This window comes from Alligator sinensis, unplaced genomic scaffold, assembly GCF_000455745.1.
Source record: "Alligator sinensis unplaced genomic scaffold, ASM45574v1 scaffold512_1, whole genome shotgun sequence".
NCBI classification, from domain to species: Eukaryota; Metazoa; Chordata; order Crocodylia; family Alligatoridae; genus Alligator; species Alligator sinensis.
The window spans coordinates 2,325,811-2,343,625 of NW_005842063.1; the positions used below are offsets into that span (position 1 = coordinate 2,325,811).

A 17,815-nucleotide genomic window follows, 5' to 3' on the forward strand; every position below is an offset into this window, starting at 1 on the left:
CCCCTCCAGCCTCCGCAGGACTTGCAGGAACCGCCCGTTCTCCCGCCTGCCGTGGAGAGAAGTGCAGGGGTGTGAGGGACCCCCATGACTCCCGGGCCGCAGCAACACCCCCATCCCCTACCTCCTCCGAGGAAGCAGACGATATCCACAACACTCCCTTCCCAAACACACGCGCTGGCAGGCAGGATCGGAGCTACCCCGTGCATTAAAAACAGGGCGTTGACTCTGAACCCTACTGATGGCCGTGCTCGTAGGCCCACAGCTGCAAAGCTCTGAGCGGCGCCCCCCATCTCACGTCAGCTTCTGCATGAGCTGCTCCTGGTACATCTGGTTGGTGACGTAGGGGATGTAGACCCTGCGGAAAGCCGGGCAGTGCCTCAGAACCACGGCCCCCAGCCCCGCCAGGAAGATGTCCTTGTCCAGCTCCTCCTCCAGCTCCAGGAGAAACCTGCGGAGGCAAGGGAAAGCATCCTGCCGCCAGGAGCCTGGCTCCACTCCCACCGCGTGCTCCTCCCAGGGTCTGCAACGGGCAGCAGGTGGGGTAGGAGTAGCCAAGCCATGCTCCTACCCCTGTCCCTGCAAGCCCAGGACCGCGGCGGCCACCCCGTGCCCAGCCCCCAGGCCCCTGTTACCTGTCGCTGACGCCCTTCACCTGGGGCAGGTTGGAGAAGAGCTGGTGCAGCTCCGTCACGGCCAGCGCGGCTTGCAGGGGCTGCGAGCTCCGGAAGTGGCTCACGGCCACCCCGAGGCTGCGCAGGTAGGTGGCCTCCGACGTGATCACCTCGAACAGCGCCTGCAGCAGGGACCGCGTGCCATGCTCAGCACCCCTGCACCTCTTGCAAGCATGGGGTGCCCAGGCCCTGCATCCACCCCCCACCGCCCCTCTCCCCATAGGGCTTGGCTGTGCCACCCGCTCCCAGCCTGGGGCACGATCCCCTTTGGGGTGGGGAAGAGACCAGACACGGGACGGCCCGGCTACCTCCTGCAAATGGTGCTGCCGGGGCGTGATGCTCTCCAGCAGCCGCTGGCTCTTGACCTCGGGGAGGTCCCGCCAGGAGACGCCGTAGTCGTGGGGGGCTGCGTGGAAGGCAGCGCTGAGCAGGGAGGAGGACAGGAGGCCGGCGAGGGTCAGGCTGGCGTCCACCCGGAAAGACCAGTCCTTGGGCTTCGGCCCCACGGCCTGGAGCTGCTTCACCCAGTAGTCCTGGGAGAGGAGCGCTGGGTGGAGGGAGAAGAGGCATCAGCACGGATGTAGCCGCAGGAGCCAGCGTGCACGGACCCGGCGCTTGGATCATAGCTGGCATCCAACGATCCTCAGACAGGACCCGCTCGTCGGAGCTTGTCTGGGGGGCTCCCCCCACCCGCCAGGCCAGGCCGGGCAGCGGTCAGCACTCACGCATCTCCGCACCCTGGGGGTCCACCCTCCATTTCTCCTTCTTCTCTTTCCTGCGGGTCTGCTGCAGGGACCTGAAAGCAGAAGGGGCTGCATTTTAGACCCCTGGGAGAGCCCCAGACCCCCGCTACCTGCCCCCTGCCAGGGCACCTCGAGCTGGGAGGCCTGGCACTGGATGCATTGGGCTCCACGAGGCCTGGGGAGGAAGGTCTTTGATCCAGGACGGGCGCAGGGGTGACTGGCACAGGCTGCAGCAGCGGGAAGTAAAAAGCCAGGGTGCAAACCCACCCTGGTGATTGGTGCCCTCAGGTCAAGCCAGGGCCCGGGCATTGGGTGCACAGGATTTAGCCCCCACTTTGTGACCGCAGCCAGGCACAGCCACTGGGAGCCAAGGGGAACAGGATCAGAGCGGGGAGTACCCCATCTCCCACAGCCACCGGGCACTGCAGGCTGGGGGAGCCCTCGTAAGGAAAGGTACAGAGCAGGATGAGACCTTCTCCTCCACTGCTGCTCAGAGCGCCCATGAAGCGGGAAGCCCGACTGCACCAGGCGAGCGGCTGCGGGGCATCGAGGGGCACAGATCCCCTGGAGACGGGGCGGTGACCTGGGAGGTTGCAGGACAGGGGTGCAGGAAGGGCCAGCTAAAGCGGCAGAGCAAGGTCCATCCCATGCATTACCTAGCCATCGCCTCGGGCAGGTTGTCCAGGGAGCCGTGCAAGGCCTTGTGCCCGGGACCTGGCACCTGCAGCCTGCTCCCCTCGCCGAGCTGGACCGCGGGCACCGAGGGCAGGGTGCCAGGGGCCTTGCTGTGCTCAGGCTGATTCTCTCCTAGGCAGAAGACCCAGGGGTGAGGTGCAGCCAGGCCCACGCTGCTCCGGACACCTCACCAGACCCATTCACCCCTTGCCCGCTTGCTCCCCACAGCACGGAGAAGCTCAGCACTGCCCAGGATGCAGCCACGTGCTCCAGGGCACCAGCACCCCGGCCCGGGGACCTGCTGGGCACAGCCATGCAGGAGACATCTCGGGTTGGGGGCTACAATCCAGGAGCCCGGCAGGGAGGAGGGAGGCGGTGATAGAGACCCCTGGCACGGCTCCTAGCTGACCTTCAGAGCTGCCCCCCAGGAGCGGGACGCTCTCCTCGGCTCCCAGCTCCAACCCGGGTGCAGGGAACTGGCGGGCGCCGGCGGGGGGCCTGGCCCGGAACAGCCCGGCCAGGAAGGAGCCCCGGTCCCGGCGTCTGTCCGCCCGGGTGCCCTGGCGGGTCAGCGGGCAGGACGCGTGTCTCTTCACGGGCAGCGTGGCCTTGGGCGGGGAGTCCGACCGCGCGCGCTTCCGGCAGAAGAAGTCCATGGGGGCGATGCAAGGCCTGGCAGGATGAGGGCGGCTGGTCAGGGCTTGCTCCTGGGGTCTCCGCAGCCCCCCCGTCCTTGTCCGGCAGGGACCTGGGGCCGTTCCAGCCCAGCGCTCCACCCTGCCCTGCCCCGGGTCCGGAGGTGTGTGCAGGTCCCCCCCAAAGGCCCTGCATCCACCCCAGCCCCAGCTCATCTCCAGGGGAGAGCCTGGAGGCTCACGACCTGCTGGAAAGGGGTCAGGTCCCCCCTCCCCACAGCCCTGGAGCACCCACTTGCAACAGCCCTCACAGCCCCCCATCTCCCTCTGCAAAGACACTGGGCAGGAGCAGGACGGTACCTGGCAGGAGCCCCCAAGCCAGGGAAAAAAGAAGCTGCTTTTGCTCCCACCTGCAGCTAAATAACCTCCCTTGTTAGCAGCTCCTCTTAAAGGCCCCCAGCTGAGGGCTTTTGCTCTGTGGGGTGGAGCAGGTAGCAGTTGTTCCTTTGGTGCAATGAAGAGGTGAGGGCACCCATCTACCCACCTTAGGGGCAAGCCAGGATTTGCCACCGCTGCAGCTAGCCTGGATGCCCCAGCTAGCTGGGAAGCGGAGCAGGGAAAGGCAGCCTGGAGGGGAGGCTTCCAGCTCCTCCACCCAGGTGTGGAGCTAGCATCAGCTCTGCACCGGTGCTGGCAGGGAGTACTTTCTGGATGAGGCCCCGAGCGCGGGCGCCTGCTAAAGACGGCGGGGACCCAGCCGGGCCCCGCGCTCCCTGCCGCTTTGGGGCTGGGCTGCTGCTTGCAGGTCCCCTTTCTGTCCTGGATGCCTCCCATCAGGGACGATCCTGCCTCGAGCAGGGGCCTGGACTCATCTTGCCTGACTTTGCTATGATCCTACCCACGTGCGGGCTCTGAGCAGCTGGGGGCTGGTGGAGATCGTTAGCAAGAAGCGGGTGGCTGCATGGATAGGCTCGGACCCTCCCAGAGGGGCCAAAGGAGGAGCTGCCCCGCACGGCCTGGGCTGTGTGTGAGCTTGGGAGCTGGATGCAGAGCCCTGGGACTGATGCTCGGCCCCTCTGCCGTGTGTTGTGTGCTGTCTCTGGGCCCAGGGCAGGAGCCCAGGCCACCAGGCAGGACGGAGGGCTGTCCTGGCTCAATTCCCGTGCCCTCCTGGCCGGGCACAGCTGGATACGCGGCCGGAGCGGCTTTGCCTGGTGGCTGTGGTGCAAGGCTCGGTGAGGGGTGGTCGTGCCCAGGTCAGAAGATGAGTCCATGTTCGATCCTTCCCCGCCAGCTCTGCCACGAGGCACCGGGTGAGGCTGCCCTGGGCCATAATCCCCCAGGAGGCTCTCGGAGAGCGGCCGTGCAGCCCCCAGCTGCATATCGGTGCCTGCAGCTGCCGTGGGATGGGGGCTGGATGCAGCGTGTCCCAGCCGCTGCCTGGCCCCACCACCCGGGGCTGCTCCGATCCAGGGTAGGGCCACAGGGCCCAAGGCAGGGGCAGATGAGGGGCTGGGGGACAGTGACCGCGGGCATCGGGGCAGAGCTGGCCTGGCACAGCGAGACGGGGCAGGACAGAGGGGCCTGGCAGACCAGAGACTTCCAGGCTAGGGTGGACGGTGGGTGCCGCGGCACAGCTTGGCGAGACACGTGCCCTTCTTCCCCTGCCAGCAAATCTGAGGCATTTAATGGTGCCCATAATGACAGAGAGGTTCCTCAGGACCCTGCCTGGCACCTCGGCTGCAGCTCCCTGCCCTGCCGGGGCCGATGCTCCCCCACCCCTGCGCCCGTGCCCAGGGGTCTTGTCCTTGCGGTGGCTTCGCTGGGTCTCAGCCCAGCCCTCGGTAGGCACGACAGGCCCTGGCGATCATCCTGGGATTTTCTGAGGGAGTCGGGCCCTTCCCTGGCACCCATCCTCCCTCCAGGGCATCCAGGCACCTAACTCCCTTGGGCTCCCTTGAAACTCTGCAGCCACACAGCCGCAGGGGCCTGAAGATGTCCCCTGCTAGATGAGGGGAGCTCGGCTTCGCTCGGTCCTGGCCCCTCGCCCAGCACTCGGGGCAGAGGTGAGATGCCCGCTGCACCGGCCATGCAGCTGTGCCTCCCTGGACCCAGTCGGGATCTGGACCCAAGGTGCCCGCGTGTCCCTCTCCAGGACAGCGGCTGGAGGAGACGGCAGGTCCGTGCAAGGAGAGGCACCCCCGACCTCGTTCCCAGGGGACCCCCCGGGCATGGCCCCGGGTCTCTGTCCAGGGGAGGGGTCCTGCGCGTGCCCGGAGCCTGCCCCGGCGGCTCAGGCCTGGCCCTGCTCCAGCTTGCGCGTGGCGTGCTTGAGGCGGTCGTTCTCCCGCAGGTTGCGGAGCCGGGCGCTGCGGCTGGTGATCTCCTCCACGTGGCCCTTGGGCACCCAGCCCCGCTCGCCGTCCGACAGGCGGATGCCCTCGATCCACCCTGCGCGACAGAGACGGCCCCGCGTTAGCCGGGCAGGGGGTGGGGGGATGCCGGCCAGGCCGTGCTGCGCCGGGCGCTGCGGGGTGCGGAGCCCCTCACCGTCGCTGGTCCTGGTCTTGACAGCCAGGATGTCGGCTTTCTCCAGCGTCAGCTCGTCGTGCTCCTGGGCTTTGTAGGCCTTGATGCACTGCACCTGGGTGCTGTCTAGGAGCAGGACACGGGCGTGAGGGGCCAGCCAGGCAGGCAGAGCACGGCCTGGGAGCTCAGCTTGGAAAACTGGCACCTCCCAAGGGGTGCCCCGCTGTAATGCCACCGGGGTGCAGACCGGTGTGACTGCGGTGATGGGAACTCGGCCACGGTCCGGGGACCATCCCAGCAGAGCGGCTGGGCTGCGATCGGGACGATGCCCCGGGGTCCGCAGCAGAGCCCGTCCTTCCGGTGCCCCGACGGCTGGGGAGCGGGGCAGCTCCCAGGCTGGGCAGGTACCTGCGGTCTCGGTGACGTGCTCCTTGTCCGTCTGGGGGCTGCAGGGCACCATCGCCGAGATCCATCGCTGCTTCTCGCTCCTGCGGGCATCGAGAGAGGCTGGGGAGCAGAGCCCCTGCCCCGCAGCAAGCCACGGTGGGAGCAGGGAGAGAGTATCCCCGAAGGACCTAACCCTGAGCACTGGGTAGCCCCAGTCTGCTCCAGCGCTGGATCGAGGGGTGTCCCGGACACCACCTCTGCTGCTCTCGGGACCCATCAGGTACCCACCCTCAGCTGTCGGGGCATAGGCCTACCCGAAACCATCCAGGGAAGAGGATGCTGAGCTGGCCTAGGGGATCTGGACCGACCCAGCTGACCATGCAGGCACTGTCCCAACATGAGCCAGGGGCTCCTTCTCTCCCTGGCCTGAACCCAGCAGCCCGGCACTCACTCGGTCTGCGCTCGCAGCAGGATCTGGTGCTTCAGGCTCTGGTTGTTGAAGAGCTGCAGGTGGAAGATCTGCCCTGGGATCCCCTGGAGCTTCTTGCTCAGGTCGGTCACTTTGAGCTCGGGCATCTTGGCGTGAACAAACACGGCAAACTTCCCCGTCCTGCAGGCGAGGAGCGATAGGGCCCGCTCTGTGCCTGGGATAGCACCGAACCGGCCGGGCTCTCTGGGCAGAGCTGAGTATCGCCAGCACCTGAGAGAACCCCAGCTGCAAACACCCCATGGGCATCTAATGCCCCATGGCCAGCACCCCTGTGACAGATGCCTGCTGTCCCGGGGGACTCGAGTGGGGATGCCGGGTTGGAGAGAGCTAGACTGGTCCATGCTGTCACCCTGCTGCCATCCCTCTGCTCCCCTGGCCTTGTGCCTGGATGCACCTCTTGGAGGGCCAGGGTCTCACCTCCCCAGGAAGCCCCCCAGGACCCCAACCCGTGCCCCAGCACTCACTCCTTGCGTCGGGACAGCAGGAGACAGTCGTTGAAGAGGTGCAGATACACGGTGCGGGTGCACAGCTTGAACTTGGAGGCGAACGTGCTGAGCAGCGGCACGTCCACTTCCACCAGCTCCCCGTGTTTCACGAGCCAGCGCGACTGGGAGATCAGCGGGAAGATCTGGGGGAAGGGAGGAGGTGGGGAATCAGGCCCCTGGGTCCCGGGAGCTCAGAGCAGCGTGTGCTGATTGCCAGCAGGAAGCAGCGGTGCCGTGGGCGCTTTGGGAGCCTGCCGCCCTTGAACTTGACGCTGAATAGTGAGAGCTGGGAGCTACATCTGCCCCGCTCCACGCTGCGTGCCAGCATGTGCAGTACCCATTGCCCCAAGCCGGTTCCTTGCAGGTCCCGTCTGATACCTGACCTGAATGCAGCCCCTTCGGGCAGGGCAGACGTACCCAAGCACAGAGGTGCGTGGCTGGGTGAGCTCGTCTCTGCAAGGTCCCAGTCTTCGCTGCTCTCCCTGGAGTCACTGCCTTGCAAGAGATGCCCGGTTCTTTCCCCAGTCCCTGCCCTATGCCAGGGGGAGGGATAGTCCCGGTGCTCACCTTACTCTCAAAGTGGATTTTCTTGTTCAGGTGAATGAGCTCCTCTGTCCTCTTCATGGAGCGGACACTGGCGTTGCACTCCTTCACCAGCTGCGGGGAGACGCGTCTCTTAGGGGCCTGCTCGTTGCTCCCCTCCGGCCAGCGGAGAACGCACAGCAGCCCCCATGGACCCCCTGATTGCTGGTGTCTGGGGGTCTCCCACCCCAGCCGACAGGCCTTCAGAAAGGGTTGTTCCCAGGGCCTGCAAACTAGAGCTCCCCCAGGCTCTGGTGGGGTCTCGCCCGCACGTCCAGAGATGCAGCGATGCACCCGCAGGCCCTGCTCTGCTCCGCCGTGCCCTCCCACCGCACCGGAGCAAGTGCCCAGGCGTCACTGCCAGGCTGGCACAGACGTGCCCCGTACCTTCTTGAGCTCGTTGAAGGCTTTGGTGGCCGTGTCCTCGTCCCGGGAGCCCTGTGGGGTCCGTTTCAGGATGTTCTGCAAGCAGGAGACGTATGGAGCTGAGGTGCCCAGGACGTGCATGGGATCCAACCGGCACCACGCCCCGCGATCGGAGATCCCTCCCATGCATCCAGCCCCGGCATCGCTGATCAGGAGGACTAGCCCAGGGCGGGTATGAGACCCACTCCGATCCAGGCTCTGCATTTCTCCCATCACTTTGCACCGCCACAGTGTTAGGGAGATGCCAGAGCCCGGTCACCACCGTTGCAGCACGAAGCTCTCAATTTATCTATTGCACAATGCCGGTTTTGTTCCAAAAACCACCCAAAAGGCCTTTAAATCACAGGAGCCTAGAGAGGTTGGGCTGCAAGGGAGCTCCAGTGGTCACATCTGGATCAGCCCTGTCCAAACCATCCTACACACATCCATGCTCTAACCTCTTCATTGCTACTAAGGTCTGCTTCCCAGGCCAGTGCTCCCTTTCTCTGCCCTGCCTGCCCCCTGCTCTGTGCCGAGGGCTGCTTTCCTGCTCCCACAGCTCTCTCCTCCAGTTATTGCCAGTCCCTGGAGTGGCAGCTGCACTGGGGAGGGCAGGGAGGGCAGTTCAGGGGCAGAGGAGCAGGGAGCAAGGGGGATGGAGGGGCCCGGTGGGCACTAGGTTGGAGCCAGGGGCCACCCCTAATTGCACTGCAGGTGAAGCTCCCATTCATGCCGTCCCAGACCGGGGGCACGAAGAGCTCTCCTCAGCTGTACATGCCGAGCGCTGGGCACAGAGAGGAGAGGGGACTCGCCGGACAGCCGGGTGGCAGAGATGGAGAGAGGAAGCCAGGCCTGCGGCCCTGAGCCGCTGCCCTAAGGGACTCCCCGTCTGCCTGAAGAAGGGTGTTTGTGCCCAAAAGCTTGCAAAGAACAGTTTTTCCAACTACTGAGTTGGTCTAATAAAAGAGATCACGTCGACCTTGTCTGCCTATGTCCTTAGACCAACACGGCTACAACCACCGGCCCTAAGGGACCCGGGTTTCTACATGCTGGTCCCAGGTGACCTCCCTCCGGGGGCCCGGTCGGCAGGGCTCACCTCCACCAGCATCTTCAGGCGCATGATTCTCTGGAAGGGCAGGATCAGGAAGGACGTGAGGGGCAGGCGCTGACACACGGGCCCCTCTTCCAGCTTGGCCAGGATGCCTGGGAACTTGGCATTGTCCTGCCTGCAAAGACAGGCATTGGGAGGGTCCCAGGAGGTGCGGAGGGACCGGGGGTGCTCCCGGCGGGGGGAAACGTTGGGTTGCCCGTACAGAGTTTCCCATGGAGGAGCTGGGACAGCACCGTGGAGATGGGGAGGGGGTGGGTGAGTCCCCCGAGGACCCCATGCCCCCACCCCCGGCTCCCCACGGAGAGCGGGGCACGCACAGCAGGCGCTGGTAGGTCTGCTCCTGGTAGGCCTGGTTGGTGACGTAGGGCAGGTAGACGCGGCGGAAAGCGGGGCAGTGGCGCAGCACGATGTCGCACACGTCAAAGAGCAGGATGTCCTCCTCCAGCCGCTCCTCCAGCTCCAGCAGGAACCTGCCGGGGTCACGGCACCGCGCGGGGGCTCAGGGGAGCGGGCACGGCCCCCTGCCCCACTCCTGTGCCCCTCGGGGAGGGGTCTCTACGGGGCTCGAGCGGGCAACCTCTGAGCTGACCTTTCGCTGACGTCCTTCACCTCGGGGAGCTTGGAGAAGAGCCACTGCTTCTCCTGGGCTCCCAGGCACTCGTTCAGCTCCCGGGAGTTCATGAAGTGGTCCACCGCGATGGACAGGCTGTGGATGTACGAGGCCTCCGAGGTGATCAGCTCGAACTTGGCCTGCGGGTGCGGGGGGAGAGCGAAGGCGGGGGGCAGAGGCCCCGAGTTGGGGATGGCCGCGTGCCGCTGGCATCGCCCCCTGCTCCCCCCTGGGAGCACACACTGGCAATAGATGCCACGGCACCTTGCAGCTGCCTTGTGCCAACCCCCATCACACCATGGGGAGGGCGATGCCCAGTCCGTGCCAGCACCCAAACCAGTGCCAGCAGGCTGAGCGCCCACCTCCTGCAGCTTGCACTCCTGGAGGCTGATGGTGCTGAGGACCCCGCTGCTCCGCACGTCCGGGATGTCTTGCCACAGCGAGAAGGTGGAGCCGCGGGACGCACGCTGCGAGCGGAAGGAGCTGCTGGGAGACAGGTTGGTCTTGGGCGGCGCCAGCGCCTCGTCCTCCTCCTCTGCCAGCGCGTCCTCCCGCTTCTGCCGCTGGATCTCCCGGGCGATGGCCACGTCGCTGTACTCCTGGTACAGGATGGCTGCGGGGCGGCAGGGCGGGATTCAGGCCTCCTGCGCCGGGCACCGGCGCTACACCGCTACGGCAGAACGGTGCCCTCCGCCCCAGCACCCAGGGCAGGGCCCGGTAGGAGGCTCGTGCCTGCCCGAGCTATGGGGGCTTGGGGAGACGGGTGCACAGCCCACCTCCGGGGGCAGGAGGGCTGTGGGCTGTGCCCTCCAGCATGGCGTGGGGGGGGCGCTGGCTCTCCTCTCTAGGCTCCCATGCCCTGCCCTTGCCCAGGCCGCAGGGGCCAGGGACCGGGGTGGGACCGCGGCTGCTTACAGTTCAGGAGGAACCGGGACTGCCGCCTCTCGTGCTTCAGCGAGGCCCCCCCGGGGGTCTCCTGCTCCGCCTTGGTCCTAGAGAGAAGGGGAAAGGCCCCGGCCGGGCACGAGGGCTTAGACCTGCCCCTGCCCAGGCGACCCCACACCCAGGTGTCGTCGCCCTGCATCTCCCGCATCCCGAGAAGAGCCACCGGCCTGTACCTGGGCCAGCCGTTCCCGCCGTCGCTGCCTGGGGGCGGATGCTCGTCGGCGCTGCAGCTCCGCTCCCGTCCTCCCAGTTTCCCTGCAACGAGGGGGAGCAGGTTTGCACGGCCCCTGAGCCGGCGTCTTCCTCCCCTCCCAGGGGCACTGCGGTCCCCATCTCGGTGCATGAGGGAAAAGCCCATAATGCACCTGTGCAGAGATAGGCACCGCTTGCACCCACAACCCCTCGCCTGCCTTGTGTCCGAGCTCCTTTCTCGCCGAGCCGGGGGGCCTGCTGACCACGGGGAAGGGGAGAAGCGACCCACTGTGTGGCAGAGTAGGCTCCCCACCAAAGAGGCGGCAAGGCCACGGGCATTTGGGCTAGGTGTGAAGACCACACTCACCTGAGAGCAACAGGAGCGGGACAGAGGAAGGACACTAACTCACAGGCAATCAAAAGCTCTGAGCCAACCACACCAGTGTGACCAGTAAAACCCAGTGCGAGAACCCCAATACCTTCCTGGCTTGCCCCAGCTCCTTTCTCCTTGGCAGCGCTCCGAGCGGACAGGGACTTGCCCAGCTTGAGGGAGAAGGTGCTGCGGCGCTGAGACAGCTGCAGCCGGTTCACGAGCTCCGAGGCGGAGAAGCGTCTCCTCTCCTGATCCACCGAGGCCTTGGCGCTCCGGCCGCCCGCGTGCGGGGGCAGCGCCAGGTCCAGCGTCTCAGGCACCTCGCAGGGATACCCCTCCGGAGCCGGCCTCAGCGCCCGCAGTGCCATCTCCCCCAGCGTGAGCTCCCCCGCGCGCCGCGTAGCCTCGGGACACGGGGATCCTGTGTCCCCTTCCAGGCTGGGGCTGCTGTCGCTGGGGCTGTCCGGGGAGTAGACCCGGATCTTCCTCCCTGCAAGGAAGGGGGGAGATAGTCACCTGCACTGGAGGGAAGCGTGGGATGGGGCTTCAGCCGCACGAGGCTGCTTCCCGCTCCTGGATGCATGCGTGCAACATGCTCAAGCTGGGGGAGGGAGGTGTGACTCAGGCAGGGTGAGTGTGTCGCACACTTGCACCCCCCCATGCTCTTGTGAGGTAGGCCTGCAGGTTACAGATGGGGAAACTGAGGCACAGAGGCAGCCAATGGCCTCCAGACTCGCCACTGCAAAGCTTTCTTCGCTCCCGTGCCTCACCACGCCGCTCTTCGCACATGCGCGCTCCAGCGGGAGGTGCAACCCAGAGCTAAAAACCCTGGAAGGCTAAGTGATGTGCCCAAGGTCGCGGGGCAGTGGCAGAGCCGCTCAGGGAGCTGAGCCAGGTCCAGTCCCAGGTCACGGCCTGTCCTCCTCAAACAACCTCCCACTACACGAGCGGGCTCGGTGTGGGGCGGTCCCCGGCTGCCTCTGGGCCGCGGGCTGCTGGGTTCTCCGTGCACGGAGAACAACAACCGTAGGTGGGTCTCGTCCCAGGCGAGTCCCCCGCGGGGAGTACTCACAGGCCAGCTTCTCCTTGCCCGTCCCCTGGGACCCTCGCCGCTGGGCGGCCGGCCCGCCGAGGAGCTCGTGGAGAGAAGAGTCGCTGAGCGATGAGGGTGAAGAGCCGGACACCTCGGAGGGGCAGCCGTGGGGCCAGCTGTCCGCCTTGCCCTGCACCTGCCTGCCCTGCTGGGCGCAGAGCCCTGCTGTCCCGGGCTGCGAGCCCCCGTCCCCGGCGCAGCTTCCAGAGGGGACCCAGGCGTCCGGGATCCAGCCCGTTTCGTGGCAGAAGTCTAGGTAGCCCTGCGGGGCGGGGGGCCAGCCTTTGGGGCATGGCGGGGGGCTTTCCGGGCCCTGGTCCTTGGAGGAGCTCTGGAAGAGGCTGCGATCCCCTGGAGCCGGCGGCTGGAGAGCGGGCAGCTCCACGAAGGACAGGCTCTCCTGCTTGCAGACAGCCACGTGGTGCCTGGCCGGGCCCTGGGGCTCACCCACGGTGAGGACCCCCATGCCCTCGCTGGCGTGACGGTACGGCAGCGAGGTCAAGTGCGGCTGGAAGTCAGGCCGGGGCCGGTAGTCCATCCCCAAGGGCAAGGCCGGGCCTCAAACCTGGAGGGGGGAGACACAGCAAGGCATGCATCAGGGATGGGGCAAGGCACGGGGGGCACGATGGCTTGGTGAAAATCCCTGCTCCACGCCAGCCAACGGCCACCGCAGTGTCTGCCCACGAGGCTTTGGCCACCGGTGCACACTGCAGGGGCCGTCTGGGCCATGTGCCTGGGAGAAAGAAGCCCCTTCACTTCTCCCTGCCTCGGCGGGCGACGATGCAGCCCAGCTCCCTCCTTCCCGCGGCCAGGAAACCCGGGCGTCACCTGGAGCAGCCGGGCCCGAGGGAGCGAAGCCTCCCTCCAGCGACTGCCATCACGGAGCTGCCTGCAGCGGGGAAGCCCTGCTTCGGCTGCCAGGGTGGTTCCCCGCGCACAAAGGATCCCATTCATCCGTGCCCGCGCGTGACCCGGAGCCGTGTTTGCTTTCGCGGCTCGATGGCCGTTCGTGGAGCCGGGGGAGCTGATGAGCTGGCCGGGGACCGGACACATACAATGGCTCTGCTTTATCTGCTCCCTGCCCCAGACATGCGGCCGGATCTCCGGCAGGGGTAAGTCCACCCAGAGCCACTGGAGCCCTGGAGCCTCAGTTTTTCCATCTGCAAAATGGAGCTAATGACCCCAACTTCCCCTGCAATCTACTTTATCGTGACCCACAGGTTATTTTCCTTCTTACTGACACCTGGAGAGACCCTGCCAGCCTTCAGCTCGACGGGAACAGTGCCAGCCGCTGAACCACCCAGCACGGACTGGTCTCCCGCCCACTACTCTCCAGGCCGCTTTGCTCTGGCGCGCCGATCCCGAGGGGACCGGGACCCCAGAGAACGTCTCCTGTCCAGATCAGAAGGGAAATGTTTCCAGGAGATGGCTGGATGCAGATCCCGGGAGGCCTGATCCAACGCCCCTGGACAGCACCAAGAGGGGCCAGCTCCCCTCCAGGACTGGGTCTGGATTGATCCTATTTAGAAGGACCCAGGCGTCCTGGCTGCCGGTTCGCACTCGGCCCCTCTCCGTTTCTGCCCTGCGCGGCACCACCTGCTCCCACCCAAAGCTGGTACAAGCAGAGGCTGCAATCGCCCCTCTCTCCCCTTCGCCGTCCCTCTGCCCAAGGAGCCCAGCCCTGTATCAAGGTCAAGACCAGGAAGCTCGCTGCCACCTCCGCTCGACCAGCCGGCGAGGGTGGCAGCAGCTGGGCACCGTTTGGCTGTGGGCTTCACCCTCCCCGGGCTGTCTGCATGGCAGAGACACCGGGAGGGAAGAAGATCCCTCCAGCCGGCAGCAAAGACTTGCCCAGAGCAACAGCTCTGCTGCAATTAAAACCAAGACTCCTGTCCTGGAAATCACGGGCGCGCGGGCTTGCAAACAGCTGCAGGGTGGCACCGAAATGGCTGCGGGGACAGGATCTGCGGCATCTGTCTCCCCTGGCAGGGAGGGGTGTGAGGGGCTCAGGGCTGCTGGGGTTTCCCCCCAGGGCTTGAATCTTACCCCTCGCGCCTCGCTGCCTGCTGAGTTGGTCTCAGGTGACGTTGGCACCCGTTGCCCTTTGCAGGAAGGTGACTGTGACCCGGGGCCAAGGGGCAGCAACGTGCCAAGGGGAACGGAGGAAGAAAGCATCAGAAATCAGAGGCGTGTTGAAATCAGCCTCCTCTTGAGACTACCCATGTGCCTCCTCTTGGCAGCCCTGCAGGGGTGCCATCATTAGGGTTCAGAGTCAACCCCCTGTGAGGGGACAGGGCGCATGTGCTGGTTGCTCTCTTTGCAAGCAGTTGGACTAATGGAGAGCCCACCTGGAGGGATTTAGGAAACCCAAGAAGGGTGAAGGACTCTGGCCCACGGCAAAGCCATCCCGGCGCGTTGCTGCTCACCGGTCTCCCGGAGAGCGGGGACCGAGCGGGATCTGTAGCCAGGGTCACTATCAGCGTTGGCCCGAGCAATGGGTCCACCGAGCGCTGGGGAAGGTGGCCGAGCTCCGCACCGGCCTGCTTGAAGAGCTGGCACGGAGGAGCTCCTTGGTTAAACAGTAACCCGTGTTTCAGAGGAAGAATAACTCCCGAAAACAAAGGTTGGTGTCTTACAGCCGGCTTATCAGCACCGAGGGCTTGCACCGGCCCCGCCACCCCCAGCGTGCTGTAGCTCCCAGGGGGAAAATGGGTGGGGGAAGAAATGCCCCACACTGCAAAGCCTTATAACACCCCCAGACTGCTGGCAACGCTTCCCCAGCGTCAAGGGGTGTCTCAAATGGTCCCCAAACGCACACGATGGTTTTTCCGACCGCTGCTGCCCCAACGACTGGCAAATTCAAGTGCAACCTTCATGGCAAGTCTCGGGCTGACCAGCAATTGGGAAGGGGGTCCCGGGCTCCGCGCAGCCCGACTCTGGGTTACAATCCCAGCACGCTGCCCTTCTCCGGCTCGGCGGCTGGGGGACCCCCTCCCAGCGCTGGCTGCAAGGCAGAGCCAAGCCGGATTTCAGAGCCGTGGTGCACAACGCAAATATGGCACGTACCTCGGCCTTGTTGTCTTGGGTCTAATTACATCCGATACGCTCGTTAGGAGCAACGCGTCGGCGCTTGGGGGCCGTGTTGCTCCTAAGCAGCTGTTGCTGTTATGGGAAGCGGGTTCTGAACGCCTACTAGGGGAAGAGTTGGGAGTGGGGAGGGGAGGTTGCTGCGAAAAGGTCATATCGAGCGGTGCTGGGACGAGGTTGTTGCTCATATCAGGTGTTGCTGCAAATGGGCGTGGACTGCATTATGGAGTCTGCTTTGGTTGTCCCTTCCCGGTGGTTTCTGCCAGAGCGGGGGGCAGAGTTAAGGTTATGCCATGGCGGGTGCTAAGCACCTTCATGCTACACGGGGCATTAATGAAGCTCCCGACAGTCAACCGGGGTAAACGAGTGTCTGTTGAGCCAGGGGGGCTGCAGCGGGCACTGTCCTGGGTGCCGTCTGGGCCTAATGGTGTCCCTTCCTTGCCCCTGCTCCAGGCCTGGTTCTCCTCCTCCCCAGGAGGGGATGGAAGGGGACAAAGCCCCCCCCTGCCTGGATGCAGCTGGCAGGAGCGGATCCCAGGGAAATCCCGGAGCGGAGACCTGGAGCCGGGAGAGCTGGGGGGGCTGGGAACAGGACTTGGGGAAGGGGAGCGAATCCCACCCCAGAAAGAGCCTCCTGGCTTTGGCAGCCGGGTCCAGTCCTAGGCACGAGAGCAGCAATTGGGGGGCAGGACACCTGGGTCCCAGCAAACACGGGGCCACAGGCCCTGGTGTCTCCCTGGCCAACCTCCCTGCATCGGCGGAGAACCAGGGATGACACCACGGAGCCCAGAGCCCCGTCTGGACAGGAACCAGAGCCACCAGTCCGGAGGAGGCTTCGGATGCTGGTTCTGGGGTGCAGCACCCCAGCCCCCCGCTGCAGGCAGCAAGCTCCCCCGCGAGCCCAGGACAAAGGCCACCCCGCGTCCCTCGCAGGAGGAGGGAGCAAGGAGGGAGGCCACGTGGTTACCCAGCGGGCACTCGGCCAGGGCCCCGGGGCTACTCCATTTCTCCTGGGAGTCGTGCCAAGGGATCTGTTGCGACCAGACCGCGCTCAGCTCAGCGCCACGGAGGGACGGGGGCTCGGCTGAGGGGGGACGAACATGCCTACCGAACCTCCCTCCGCCTGGCGGGCTGTCCCCTTGCACCCGCGCGGGAAGCGGCACCGCTGCCCAGCTGAGCTCCTGGGCCTGGACACGGGCCCATGCATGGTGGGGGCGGTGGGATCCCAGGAACAGCCTTTGCACCTCCGCTCGCTGAGCCCAGGAGATGCCCTTCCTTGGCTCCAGCCTCTGTGCCCCATGCCAGGACCTGCCCCAAGGTGGCTGGGCAAGATCCTGGCCCTCGGGGGTCTACCCCGGCCGCTTGCTCCGTGCCACCCAGAACAAAGGCAGATGGAGCCGAGGGGGAAGGACGGGACGAGAGGTACCTCATTGGCACGCTGGTGTCCCCCGCTGGCGGCAGCTGCAGCTCCAGGGAGGTCTCCCCTCCCTCCTGCCTCGGCGCCCTCCGCGACGAAGCCCCGCTGCCCAGCGCTGCCGGGCCCCGGGAGGCGCCTCAGCGGCCGTGCCTCCGCTTGGCGCTGCCCCGCGTCTCCCCCTCCGCCGGGAGATTTATTCGCTTCATCTCCGGCACCTGCTGGAGCTGCCTGAGCCGGAGCTGCCTCTGGGTAGCCCCAGGCCAGCGCGGCGCGGGCGGGCGTGTATGAATCCCTCGTCTGTGCGCCGGCTGCACGGGCGGCGGAGGGAGGAGGAGGAGAAGGGGGAGACGAAGGAGCTCGAGGGAAGCGGTGCTGTGCTGACTTGCCCGCTGGCTTCTCCTCTGCCGCCCGCCCCACCCTCCCGCTTCCCCAGGGACATGCCTTCGCAGCAACGAAAACAGGTTTGTCTGGTCGGGAGACGCGTGGGGAAGGTGCCAGAGGTGGAGAGGGAGCCGCCGAGCCAGACAATAGCGGCCCTGTCCTCCCGGCCAGGCTTGGACGGGGAGAGCGGGAGGCGGAGGGCGCGGGACAGGCCAGGGCCTGGACGTCCCCAGGGCTGCGGGGCAGCACTCGGAGGCAGGCGGTCCCGGGGTCTGCTCCCCTCTCCGGGCGGTGCCTCACATCCTGCAGGCCCAGCTTTTGCACGTCCAGCCATTTCCGAGGCACGAAAGCATTGGCACAGACCCCCTGTCTGCCTGGAGACACCTCATCCGAAGCCCAAACCCTGCCCGGGGCGTTAACTCTGGACCCTAGTGATGGCAACGTGCCCGGGATCTGTATTTGCAGCCAGCTGTTTGGTGGAGGTGCTTTGTGCGGGGGGCTGGATCCGCTGGGCCAAAGCAGCAAGTTGGATGGCTGGAGGAAGGATGGGCATGGCAGAGGGCGCAGCGGGGAGGGAGAGGCTGTGGCTGGCAGCCTAGGCACCGTGGGGATGGGCACAGGCAGAGGGTGCAGATGGTGGAGGGGTGGCTGGCAGGGCCGGACCTGCGTGGGTGCTCGAGGCGGCGGGGGGAAAGGCTTCCCACCCGCACACCAGGAGCAGCGAGTGGGAGCAGAGCCTGCTCCCAGAAAGCCGAAAGAAGAAAGGGGGAAGGAAAGAAGGAAGAAAAAAGGAAGGAAAAAGCCCCCCTCGCTGCTGCGGCGTTGTCAACACAAGTTCAAGGCCAGGGGGGAGTTTCGGAGGCAACGCGCCCCAGCCCTGTTCACAAGCAGCGTCCTGTCCCCCTCCCACCCCACCTGGCTGGCATGCCCCCTCATTAGCCACCCCCTCCGGCTGCCTTTAATCATGTCAGATCTCAGCAGATAAATCAGCCCGCCGGCAGGGG

The 17,815-nt window shown here is 66.0% G+C and overlaps 2 protein-coding genes across 3 annotated transcripts in view; both read right to left on the reverse strand.

Annotated features, from left to right (window-relative positions):
* The window catches only part of LOC102370145 (rho guanine nucleotide exchange factor 19-like), a 6,430-nt gene extending 2,743 nt beyond the window's left edge, over positions 1 to 3,687 (reverse strand). Inside the window, 10 exon segments of the mRNA XM_014519728.2 lie at positions 1 to 46; positions 296 to 448; positions 633 to 793; positions 980 to 1,218; positions 1,397 to 1,467; positions 2,071 to 2,221; positions 2,499 to 2,762; positions 3,027 to 3,587; positions 3,590 to 3,665; positions 3,667 to 3,687. The exon segment at positions 1 to 46 is cut by the window's left edge and continues 78 nt beyond it. Coding sequence (XP_014375214.2) covers positions 1 to 46; positions 296 to 448; positions 633 to 793; positions 980 to 1,218; positions 1,397 to 1,467; positions 2,071 to 2,221; positions 2,499 to 2,762; positions 3,027 to 3,587; positions 3,590 to 3,665; positions 3,667 to 3,687 — 1,743 coding nt within the window.
* A 128-nt stretch (positions 3,688 to 3,815) lies between these two features.
* ARHGEF19 (Rho guanine nucleotide exchange factor 19) lies at positions 3,816 to 17,020 on the reverse strand. 2 transcript variants are annotated; one of them, XM_014519721.2, is made up of 16 exons: positions 16,440 to 17,019; positions 11,906 to 12,491; positions 10,940 to 11,323; positions 10,442 to 10,523; positions 10,239 to 10,315; positions 9,686 to 9,936; positions 9,303 to 9,463; positions 9,031 to 9,183; positions 8,699 to 8,828; positions 7,585 to 7,659; positions 7,183 to 7,272; positions 6,595 to 6,758; positions 6,092 to 6,250; positions 5,662 to 5,741; positions 5,275 to 5,379; positions 3,816 to 5,175 (listed from the first exon to the last, which is right to left on the reverse strand). In XM_014519721.2, the coding sequence occupies exons 2-16, from the start codon at positions 12,462 to 12,464 to the stop codon at positions 5,018 to 5,020; spliced, it is 2,628 nt and encodes an 875-aa protein (XP_014375207.2). In that variant the 5' UTR covers positions 12,465 to 12,491; positions 16,440 to 17,019; the 3' UTR covers positions 3,816 to 5,017. The 2 variants fall into 2 exon arrangements, with proteins under 2 accessions (XP_014375207.2, XP_025059478.1); XM_025203693.1 differs by lacking the exon at positions 9,031 to 9,183 and having other exon boundaries at positions 16,440 to 17,020.
* Between the last annotated feature and the right edge of the window lie 795 nt (positions 17,021 to 17,815).